Genomic DNA, 12,640 nt, shown 5'->3' with positions numbered 1-12,640 from the left:
TATTAATTGATCTGCATTTTACTACCTGTGAGCTACCTTTATGCACCAGAACTAATCATCTAGATTGAGAAATTAGTCTGCACTAATTTTTTCACACCCCCTATTAAGCACACTCTTACACAACTTCCACAGATAACCCCTAGTTCTGTGTTTGTCATATATTTAAAAATTTTCTTTGCATCTATTAGCTTTAGGAAATTTATCTTCCTTATCATCTAAACCCTTTATATTTGTCTTCAACTTAAAAGTGCTTATTAAACTATTTAAATATTATTTATTCATGGTTAAATTGGATTAAAAAATAATCTTGTGACTTAAGCACAGTATAGCACTGTTTAGGTATATAATACATATACCAGTGGTGCCTAAATGACTTGCAAATTGCATGCAGTTCACTGTGACTCTCAAAGCAATTTTGGTTTTTATTGTGTGTATGTAAAAGATAAAAAAAATCGTGATATGTGCAATGTCTAAATGTATTCTAAGGGTGAGAAGGTTAAATAAGATGGGTGTGAGATGGATGAATTAAAGAGATTAATCATGCAATACAGAGAAAAAGGGCATTAACCAATTCCATGAGGTCTACAAAGACCAAGCAAGGATGGTGACATGGTTGGTGAGGGTAGCTAAAGAGAGGTACGTACAGCAGTTGGCTAATGAAGCCAAAAAGAATCCTAAGGAATTCTTTCGATATGTAGCCAGCAAAAGAAAGAATGATTATGGAAGGATGACATTGATTGGGGAAAATGGCATAAAGACAGCTGTTGCAGAAGGTGTGGTGGAGATGCTTAATGAACAGTCCATAAAGATCTTTCAATCTTGTGAATGTGACTTCATGGAGGGATTGAGAGCAGTTGTTGATAGGGAAGAGAGACTGACTGTAGGTGAGCAAGAGGTGTATGGGGAGTTAAGTAAACTAGATGTTAATAAGGCTGTGGGACTTGATAATATATCACCATGTATTCTGAAAGAATGTGCCTGGGAGTTGACACCTGCCTTGACATATTTTTTTAATATGAGTCTTGCACTGGGTCAAGTTCCTAAGGAGGACAAGATTGTGCCACTTCTTAAAGGAGGTGATCGAACTCAAGCATCAAACTATAGACCTATCTGTGTGTCAGGTGTTGTGGTTAAGTTGTTGGAACTAGGATCCAGAGTTGGGTTGATAACAATGGTATTATCTTTGATGGACAGCATGGATTTGCTAATGGGAGGTCATGTTTTAGTAATCTACTTATTACAATAAAGTGACTGCTTCCTTGGACAGGGGAAAAGGATACACAGTAATATACTTGGATTTCGCAAAGGCTTCTGATAAGAGTACCTCATGATAGGTTGACAGTCAAACTAGAGCAGATAGGGTTGGATATTAGATTGGTGCATTGGATTGGAGACTGGCTATCTGATAGGTATCAACAAGTTGTGTATGGGGGGAGCGATATCCAGGAAAAGGAAAGTCACTAGTGGAGTGCCTTATGGGTCTGTTTTAGGTCCATTACTGTTTAACTTATATATTAATGATATAGGTGAAGATTTGGATGGAGATATTCAGTTGCTTGCAGATGATGCAAAGTTGGGACGAACCATGAAGAGTAGTGATGATGTTGTGGCCTTACAAGAAGACTTGAATAGATTGAGTGATTGGGCACGGAAATGGGGATGTGAATTCATTGTTGCAAAATGTAAGGTTTTAAAATTTTGAAAACAAAGATGGGATGCAGAATTTATGCTTGGTGAGAATATATTGTTGGAGGTAGAGGAAATAAGAGATCTGGGGGTGATAGTGGATAAGGATCTAAAATTTAGTGGTCACATCGCCAAAATTGTGACGACAACACAAAGGCTTCTGGAGATGATGTGGAGGACACTGACGTGTAGAAGTAGGAAGATTCTTGTTCCGTTGTATGAGGCTTTGATTAGGCCACACATGGACTATTGTGCCCAGATTTGGTCACCGAGTTTTCAGAGGGATGAAGAGATGTTGGAAAGGGTCCAAAGGAGACTGACTAAGGTAGTTTCTGACTTCTGGAATGTCAAGTATGAGAAAAGATTGAGAAGATGTAATTTGCAGAGTCTGGTGGACAGGAGGAAGAGGGGGGAGATATGATAGAGACCTACAAGTTGGTAATTGAACTTATAGTTGTTATAGGATCAATTCTGGAGAAGTTTTACAGAGAATAGTGGGAGATTAGGGGAGAATCAGAGGTCATCCCTGGAAACTGTATAAAGAAGGTGTGTGTAGGGGAGTGAGAGGCAGGTTTTTTTCGTGCAGAGTTGTGAATGATTGGAATGCCTTGCCTGAGAATGTGGTGTCTGCAAAGAGTTTGAATGTGTTTAAAACACAGTATGATGAGCTGTGTGTGTGATAAAAGGACCTCCCAGATGAGTCTTTGACTTCATGAGGTCTTGGGGTGGTAATATGAATATTATTATTCATAGATATAAATATATATATAATCACATTTTTAAAATACATTTTTTTGTATAATACAAACATATAAAAAATGAAGAAAATTTGAACAATTATATGTAACTGTGTTTTTAATAATTGAATTTTTTTAGAAAATATCTCACTGTGCATGATGACCATTTGAAAAATGTTCTATGTAGCTCTTGGACCTAAGAAAATTAGCTGCCCCAGGCATATACAGTTCGATTCATAAATCTCAAGGACAGGTAATATTGAGGTCTAATACTGTTGCATGACAGTGCCATGTCTGTGTTGCCCAACTGTGGAAATGCAGACATGTTTTGAGGAAGGTCCTCTATTCTGTTTAGCTTTTACTTCATTGAACTATAGCACTTTGAAAAAGCACTATAGTTTAATGAAGTAAAGGTTATTTCATCAAAATATTCATGAAATATCCTTCCATCGATTTGTGCCAGTGATCAAGAAGACTTACTATGGGATTGAATTATTTTTATTCTCTGCAAGCATAAAAAACTTGTACAATGAGGAACTGAATGTATTCAAAACTAAGAGAAATTATGCACCTCTAAATTTTCTGTTATCATTAGTGCTAATTTTAATAAATATGTAATTGGTAAAGTAAGTTAAGGGGATAATAAATCCCTCATTATTTTATTTTAGAGCTGGATACGAAACTCGGAGATCTAAATCTAAGAGTTTCATGCCGAAGAACTATCGGTGAGTCCAAGCATAAGTCATCACTTGGGTGGTACAACATTATGGCAACTCATGTCAAAGGTGAAGCAAGCTCCATCACTATCCTTAATATTTTATCATAATGTAAAATGCAGCTCCTAGGAGATGTATTACTGTTTTACATTATGAGGAGAGGTCACTACCCAGACTGGTTTCGACCTTTATTGAGGTCTCATCAGTGAATAGATAGACCTGGAATACCAAGGTCTTCAGCACGTTCATTGCCAATCACACGGTATCGCGTGATGCGAGCTCGCACCGGTCGGCCGATCACGCGTTATCGCGTGGGCGTCACTATCAAGTTTCTAAGCGGAATAGCAGCCACAGCGAAACGGCACGTAATATTTATATTGGCCACTAGGGAAGGGATCGACTTTCGTGGAGTGAGGATGGCCGCCAGCCATTGTCTATTGTTTATGTTAGCCAGTGCACACAGTGGCGGCGTTCGGACAAGGCGACGACGCGACAATTTTGTTTAGTTATTCGTTGATTTGGCGTGCTTGAAGTTTGGTTTTTATTTATTTTGAGTATTGTTTTTTTTTTTTTTTTAGTAAGTTCCCTATAAATGTTGATTTTTGATAATTATTTTTTTCTATTTGTACGTTATTTTTAAAAATTCTATATGATTATAAAAGACTGATAATTAAAGTTATAATTATTATATTTAAATTTTTTTATTTGTAAAATATATAACTTATTTGACCGAATTACATATCACACGATATCGCGTAATAGATATTTAGAGTACATAAATCCTATGTACATAATAATAAAAGCATATAAATAATATATTAACTTATTTTGAGCACAATAAAAACTAAATAAAAAAAATTTGGCCACCACACGAAATTCCAATTTTCAGCTTGGCAATGAATGTGTTAAGTGAACCGAACTTACATATACCCCTACTAACGAATTGCCAGACCGGTTGTTGGTGTTGTTGTTGTCTTGTCCTTTGAAGAGTCTTAGATGTTTCCGTGTGCTCCTTGTATTTGGCTATGTCTATGATTTTGTTTGTATAAAGCTGTTGTTCAGGATTAGGATCTATTTCTCGCAATGCTGCTGTAATTGCTGGACAGGTAAAGATGTGAGTGGGTGTCAGTTCAGTATTGGGGAAGTTGTTGCAGTTTCTATATGTTCTCGTATCATCTGTATTGATCTTCATTCCTCTATAATGTCCTGTTCGTAGTCTTGCTATCGTGGTGGAGGTCCTTCTGTCAGCACTGATTTCGGGAATTTGATGTTGTATCACTGATTTCAGTGGAATTAGTTTAGCTTTTGCTAGTGCATTGGCATCAGCAAGAGTTATCATATGAGTTTCTTGGTGGAGTTCTCTGGCCTCTTTTGCTAATTTATCAGCTGCTTCATTGTAATCAATGCCTACATGAGCAGGAATCCATTGTAAAATGCAACTTATACCTAAACACTTTAGTTGATTTAAGAGTTTATGGATGTCTTGTGTGAGCTTGGTATTGCCATTTTTGATTGCCTCCATAGCTGATCTTGAGTCACTGTAAATTATAATTCCTTCAGATTGTTGAGATGATGATGATAGATTTAAGTAGGCTTCTAGTGCTTTATTTATTGCGTAGAGTTCTCTGGTAAAATTGGAAGCGATTCTCCCAGATCCAACTTTTATTGAAAGTTTTTAACCTTTCGGGAGGAGAAGGAGAACACCAGCACCTCCATTAATCATATTGGTGTCTGACGATCGATCGGTATAACAAATAACCTGTTTGGAGGATGAAAGAAGGTTGATAGTATTTAGGCCTTTTTCTTTGAGCATTTCTTTTGGTTCTTTTTTTGTATAGAGTTTGTTAAGGTTTAGATTTATGGAGGTATTTGAAGGTAATGGACGGACTGGAAAATAGAGGTTCTTTGTTTATGTGGGCATTTAGCTGATCAAGACCTATTTCTTTCCTGATAGTGTCGTCATATTGTAAAGTTGATGATCTGTGAAGTCTGCATTTTTGGTTCCAATGTTCATAAGTTTTTAGGTAGATATGATCACTTCGGTAGCTTCCGATATTATTTATGAATTTTATGGTGGCAAATTTTCGTCTGTCCTCCAGCAGGTCAAGCCCACATTCCTGTTGGGCTCTGATGTTGTTAGTGGATGAGACTGCACCAATGATAATCTTAGATGCTTTTGCTTGTATTTTGTCTAATTTTTTCTTTACCGATGAGGCCAAAGGTGACCAGATAGGTGCTGCATATTTCATTATTGGCCTTATTAGCATAAGTAGGTTTAGGATTTTTGACTTTGCTCCCCAATTTGTTCCACAAAGCCTTTTCAGTATATTTAATTTTTTTTAGAGCTCTGTTGGAGGTGTTAGAGATGTGTTGCGCAAAACGTAATTCCTGATCAAGCGTAATACCAAGGTATTTTGGATTTGTGACTTTTTCAATTAGCTTGTTGTTGATCATGACTTTGGGATTGTAGGAATGTCTATTTTTCCTGTCTGTACTAAAGGTGCTTAGTTTTGTTTTGTCGGGGTTGATTTTGAGTTTAAGTTCATCTGACCATTTTTCTAATCCTCTCATGGATTTGTTTAGAATCTCCTCTGATTCTAAACTTTGATTTTAGCACTAGTGTGCCAGATGGCTATATCATCTGCATAGCAAGTTACTTTTGTGTCTTCTGTAAGGTAGGGATGAATGTTATTGACATATAGAAGGAATAGTAAGGGACTGAGTACTGAACCCTGGGGAACACCAGCCCAGGTTCTTCGTTCTTTTGATATTGCTGCATTGATTCTGACTTTGATCTTTCTTCCTCTAATGAAATCAGCAATCCAGATTAAAGCGTTTCCTCTAATTCCAATATCATGTACTGTTTGTATTAATTTTTTGATCCAAACACGATCGAAAGCAGCAGTCATATCAAGGAATATGGCAGTTGTCTTTTTTGTTGGTTTTTCCTGAAATGAGTCTATTATTGTTTGGCAGAAGTGGAATAATTGATCTGTTGTCGAATGACGAGTTCTATAGGCAGTTTGGTAGTAGTTGATTTTCTTATTTTTTGTCAGCCAGTGCATAAGCCTAGAGTGTATGATTCTTTCAGTAATTTTTCAAAGTACGCTAGTTAATGCGATAGGTCTATAACTTTGACATTCTGCAGCATTTCTGTCAGGTTTCAGGATGGGTACAATAACTGATTTTTTCCATTCTTTTGGAATTTTGCCTGTTTGCCAAGAGGTATTGAGAATGTCCAGAAGTTGTTCTTTGGCATTTTTGCCAAGGTGTTTGACCATATGACCAAAGATAAGATCATTACCAGGAAATTTATTAGGTGCAGTTTTCTCGATTGATGAATTTAGTTCACTTAGTGTAAATTCTTCGGAGAAGATGTCATTATATTGGTATGTTCTTGCTTGTTTTAGTATTTTGCTTGTGAGTTTATTGAGGGTCTTGTCCTCTCTGTTATGCTGAAGTTTGGAGTTGTTTGAATAGGCCAGTGTGTTTGCAATTTCTTGATCTGTAATAGCTTGTTTCCCAGCATTTATGATGAAGTTTGTTTTCTGTTGGTTCTCTTTTTTGATATTGTTGTCTAGGATTCTAATAATGTTCCAGTGTTGGCTGTCTTTTCTTGGATCCAGGTTACTGCAAAGCTCTGCCCATTTCTCTTGTTTGCACTTCCAAATTTCCTGCTCTATTTTGTGTGTTATGTCCATTAATTTCTTTCTGTATTCATCAGTTTTATTAATTCTAAATTGTTCATTGATATTGTCTCTTTCTGTAATCACTGAATCAATATTGTGATCTTTCCAGTATGGTATCCAGGTATTTTCCCACTTGCCTCTTGGTATTGTTGCTTTGGCAGCTTTACTGCCAAAGCAACAATACAGCCAGACCGGTGTACCCATATATTATTATTACTATGATAAAGAGCCAAGAGGCTATTTTTTGAACCGAACTGTAAGTTCGGTTCACTTAAACCTTGGTATTCCAGGTGTACCTACTCACTGATGAGACCTCAATAAGGTCGAAACCGGTCTAGGTAGTGACCTCTCCTCATAATGTAAAACAGTAATACATCTCCTAGGAGCTGTGTTTTACATTATGAGAAAATATTAAGGATAGTGACAGAGCTTGCTCCACCTTTGACACTAGTTGCCATAATGTTGTACCACCCAAGTGATGACTTATGCTTGGACTCGCCAATAGGTCTTCGGCATGAAACTCTTAGATTTAGATCTCCGAGTTTCGTATCCAGCTCTAAAATAAAATAATGAGGGATTTATTATCCCCTTAACTTAATTTATGCCACCAGAAAAATAGCCTCTTGGCTCTTTATCGTATGTGATTGGTACTTTGATTTAGTCTTATATATAGGATTAGCTGTAGGAATCATTGTATTTCATAAAATTTGATGATAACAGTAATAATTAAATATATTGAATTTTATTGTATTCTTTAGAACTTTTGCACAGAACTGTAATCATATTGAAGAATTAAATCTGAATGGCTGCAAGAAACTCACTGACAGGTAAGAAAAAAATCTGAATAGAAAAAGAAAAAGTTAGCACTAATTCACCAGTTCTATTTTAGATGGTGAAACTACTAGGTAGATTTACATATCTTAATGACTAATAAAGTTAAAAACGTGATGTTATTAGTTAAGATATGTAAAGTCACCTAGTAGTTTCCCCATCTAAAATAGAATGGTGGCTTCATCAGAGCTTAAATATCAAAAATATAAATACATGAATCCCAAAGTTGACTAAAGACTAAAAAAACATTGCAAGACAAATTTCTTTTAAACCAGTAAACGTAAAACTGCCTGGCATGCATTAGCTATCTGCAGTTAATGACAGTAGGTGATTGTTGGCGAAGGTGAAATCTCTGATGTTAAACAATTTAATAAGAGATTTGCATATGTCATTTAATATCAGTACCTGCTTTAGTAAGTGTAAATTCAATTATTAGGTTTACTGAATTAATTTTCTTGAGAAATTCATGGAGATTTGATAAAGAAGAGTTCCATACATAAAACATCAGCATATCTTTATCAACTGGCTTAGGTGAAAAAACATTGAGAATAGGTTATTCATAACATTCCTTGAAGTCCAAGAATGAAATATACAATTGAAGTAGAAGGTAACTATCTTTCTTTTCTAGATGTTCTCATTTTGCATCAACCTAATGGCAGTTTGCAGTTCTCTCTATACAGAAAACTCATACTGGCAAATACATTAATGCTACTTCACATCATCAGCCTTGTCAGAAATACCATGTAGTTAAATCTTTAGTTGACAGAGCTCATAAAATTTGTTCAGCTGATTCTCTTTTAAACAATGAACTGTATTATCAGTTACCATTCATCTCTAATGGTTATATTGCAAAAACAATTGATTAAATAATTATAGCCTTCATCTTAACGCCGACAAGTTTCTAGAATTTCTCTTCCAGATGTTTAAAGGACTATAAAAAATTGGCAAGACCTCTTTGCCAGATTGACCTACAAGTCTCTTTCCAACCAGTTTGTAAACTACATACTTTCCTTGTTTCTCCAAGAGACAAATATCCTATTCTCTCTTTTTCTGAGTTTACAGAATCCTTTGTTGTTGCCACTTGTGTTATTAGACAAACTGGTCATTCTGTTCAAATTCATCTTGAAGAGGAAAGGAATGGGATGACCTGGGATCGAGAGGAAACAGTTGGAATTGGGGAGGGTTCTAGAATAAATGAGCAGAAAGGGAAATGACCCCAGTCGAGCATGGAAAGATCACATCGAGTGAGTGGTATCGGTGGAACTAGCTGTAGATCCAGAAATGAGCTGTTGTGTTTGTATACAAATGCTAGAAGTATAAGAAACAAGGCAGATGAAATGGTGGTACTAATTACGTCTGTTCACCCAAAGATTGTTGGAATAAGTGAGACATGGTTGGAAGAGGACGAAATCCTGACAGGAATAGAGACAGAAGGGTCAGATGTGTTTCATGGGGGATAGGAGGGATAAAAAGGGAGGGGGGAGTGCTATTGATGATAGAGAAAGAGTTATGTTCATGCAAAGTAGAGAAGTGAGAGGGGAAATAGTGCCAGTGGTTTTGAGGCAGTATGGTGTGAGATAGAGGTGAATGGCATCAAATACTTGGTTGGATGTTATAGACCAGGTAATGTGGATGGTGGTGATAATGAAATGTATAATCAAATTAGCCAAGCAAATAAGTAAAGGATGATCATAATGGGCGATTTTAATTATGGCAATATAGACTGGAATGATGAGATAGCAACTGGAATTAAAGAAAATGAGTTTCTTGGGTTTTTGTGGGATAACTACCTCAGATAGTATGTAACAGAGGGCACATGAGGATTGAGGGATTTGGTCATCTCATCAGAGGATGTAATTATAAATGAAGTGTCAAATCACCCACCAATTAGTGAGAGTGACCATGAGATGATTACCTGGGTGGTTGCCAGCAGTGTGAGGACCTCTGTAAGAAAAGGGTATATGTAGAACTACAAGGGGGGGGGGGTGATTATGAAGAGTTCAGGCGACAGCTTGCAGGTGTAGCATGGAATGAGGAGTTAGCTGAAAAAGAGATCAATGCAGCTTGGGGGATTTTCAAAAACTATCTAGTAGATGCAATATCTAAATGTATATCAAGGGTGAGAAGGTTAAATAAGGGCATTATGGAGGCAGCATAAGAGAAGTGGAAATAACCAATTCCATGAGGACTACAAACACCAGGCAAGGTAGGTGACTTGGTTGGTGAGGGTAGCTAAAGAGAGGTATGAACAGAAGTTAGCTAATGAAGCGAGAAAGAATTCTAAGGAGTTCTTTCGATATGTAGCCAGCAAAAGAAAGAATGATTATTATTACGGGTATCTCCATGGAGTCAGTAGACTCATCGTGGGAGACCCAAACTAGCAAAACAATATCTGTCATATCTCTTCTTGAATTCATTTACAGATGAAGAGCTCACAACTAAGTCAGGCAATGAATTCCACTCATTCACCACCCTCCAGGCAAAAAACCTTGTTCTGACACCTTTGTTAACCACACACTTCTTTAATTTCCAGAAATGACCTCTTGTTCTTCCATCACTATCACATAGCTGAAACATTTCCCCTGCATCAATCCTATAAAAACCTTTCAGTAATTTGAATGTTTCTATCATATCCCCTCTTCTTCGCCTATCAACCAATCTCTGCAATCCACAATCTATCAATGTAAGAAGGATTTTTTATATCACTCACCAACTTGGTCACTCTTCTCTGAACCCTCTCCACAGCCTCCTCATCTCCAAGGAATCTAGGTGACCAGACCTGAGCACAGTAATCCAAATGTGGAAGTATCAATGCTTTATAAAGGGGAATAATAACCTCTTTATCTCTGGATGTCAGTGTGTTCCTCAACAACCAAGTAATCCTATGTGCAATCTTGAACACCTTAGCAATGTGTCCTCAGAACTTCATCTCCCTATCTACCAATACCCCTAAGTCCCTAGCCTCATCAATCTTTTGGAGTGCCTTTCCATCGATGTAGTACACAGCTGGTAATCTTTTAATCCCAAAATGCATGACTTTACACTTTTCCACATTGAACTGACATCCATTATCTTTTGCCCATTTTACCAGCTTATTTAAATCCTCCTGCAAACTTTCAACATCAGCTTGATTTTTTTATTGCACTACGCAACTTTGCATCATCAGCAAACAACTGAAATCTCCCTTTAAGCCATTTCCTATATCATTTATATACAAATTAAACAACATTGGCCCAAGCACAGAGCCCTGAGGCACACCACTGGTCACCTGCCTCATTCTGGACTCTGCTCCTCCATACACCACCTTATGTATCTCTCCCTGAGCCATTCTCTTATCCATATCACCAATTTAATATCCATTCCCATCTGCTCCAATTTGCGTAACAGTGTTCTATGGGGTATCCTGTCAAAAGCCTTAGCAAAATCCAGAAGTACCACTGTGTAGCCAGTTCCTTTGTCCAACTCAGATGTTATTCTATTATGAATAGTTAATAGATTGCTAAGGCAGGATCTACCTTTAACAAAACCATGTTGGCCTCTATAGAGTATTATATCCTGATCTACCCATTCTTGAATTTTGTCTTTAACCACCTTTTCCAATACTTTTACCACTACTCCTGAGATGGTGATTGGTCTGTAATTAAATACCGCAGTTTTAGAGCCACCCTTATGCAAAGGAACCACTTTGCCTAACTTCCACTCCCTAGGGACCATACCAGAGTTCAAACTTAAATTAAATATCCAAGTAAGAGGGATTGACAATTCATTTGCACATTCACGCAACACCTGAGCGGATATTCCATCTAAGCCTACAGCAGTGTGTGCATTTAAGTTTTGCAATATATTTAATATCTCTGATTTTTTAGCTTCAATTCTCACATTAGGTATTGCTACAGGCATAGAGATATCCTCACTTGGGTGATAGACTTTTGAAAAATGATCACTCAGTAACTTGACTATTACATCTGATTTTGTCACCTCAATACCATCAGCCCCCACTAAAGTTATCCTTCTGAAGTCATTCTTCCTCTTACTTGCCACATAGCTAAGGTTTTCTCATAATCTGATTTAGCTTTTCTTACTATGCTGGTAACCTTCCTAGCTTGAGCCTTGTACTGCTCATTGGTGACCTGATCGCCTTTCTCCTTGTAAATTCTCCATAACATTTTCTTTTTTTGCAGATCAAGCTTGATACTACTGCTCATCCATCTAATGCCTGCCTTGTTTGACCTCCTGACCATGGGGACACAATCTGATATTGCTTTCCTCAGATATCCGCTGATTTTATCCCAAGCACTGCTAACATCTTTCCCTAGCAATCTGTTCTGCCATGGGATGGCTGCAAACTCACTCCGAAGCTTGTTATAATTGCCTAACCTGTATCATGTTGGAGGCTTAATGGATTTTTTACAACACTCAAAAAGAATTAAAATAGACTTTAATACGTCCTATATTTCGTCCTAGTCACTAGGACATCTACGGGGATTACAAAAAAAATTTTAATGTAACATATGCACAAATAACAAACAATACTAAGCCCAACCATGTGGGTGACACTAAAGTCCTATCTAGGTAGAGCGCCCTCTAATGGCAGTAGTAGGTGGCCTGGAATGTAAGGTGGGAACTCTGGTGATGAGTGTTTCCCAAATCTTCGGAAGCTTAATGCACCCATATTTATTGAGATTTGGTTGGTTTTTGAGAGCTGCTGCTGCTTCTAAGAAAAGTCTCTCTTTCTTGAATTTGCTGTGGTGGAGCATGGTGGTTTTCTTCCATGATACTCTGTGGGTGGTGTCCAAAACATGGTCAGACAAGCCTGAATGGCCTGATCTGCCTGTCTGTCCAGCTGGTCCAGCTGGCATACTTTGGACAGACAGGCAGATCAGCATCCATCCGTCTAGAGGAACACAAGTCTTACATCTTCAAACACAACTATGGCCATTCAGGCTTGTCTGACCATGTTTTGGACACCACCCACAGAGTA

At 37.4% G+C, this 12,640-nt stretch overlaps 1 protein-coding gene across 10 annotated transcripts in view; it reads left to right on the top strand.

Moving 5' to 3' along the window:
* Positions 1–12,640, top strand: part of LOC150110302 (F-box/LRR-repeat protein 20) — a 325,839-nt gene that overhangs the window by 173,575 nt on the left and 139,624 nt on the right. For all 10 annotated transcript variants that reach the window (XM_090392650.1, XM_090392658.1, XM_090392667.1 and 7 more), the window contains one exon: positions 7,587–7,655. In XM_090392650.1, coding sequence (XP_090248776.1) covers positions 7,587–7,655 — 69 coding nt within the window. The remainder of the gene's footprint in view (positions 1–7,586; positions 7,656–12,640) is intronic.

The sequence above is a fragment of the Typopeltis vanoorti genome, chromosome 1, assembly GCF_054136105.1.
Source record: "Typopeltis vanoorti isolate ZY-2024b chromosome 1, IOZ_Tvanoo_1.0, whole genome shotgun sequence".
Classification (NCBI taxonomy): domain Eukaryota; kingdom Metazoa; phylum Arthropoda; class Arachnida; order Uropygi; family Thelyphonidae; genus Typopeltis; species Typopeltis vanoorti.
This window is presented reverse-complemented; position numbering and strand designations above follow the sequence as displayed.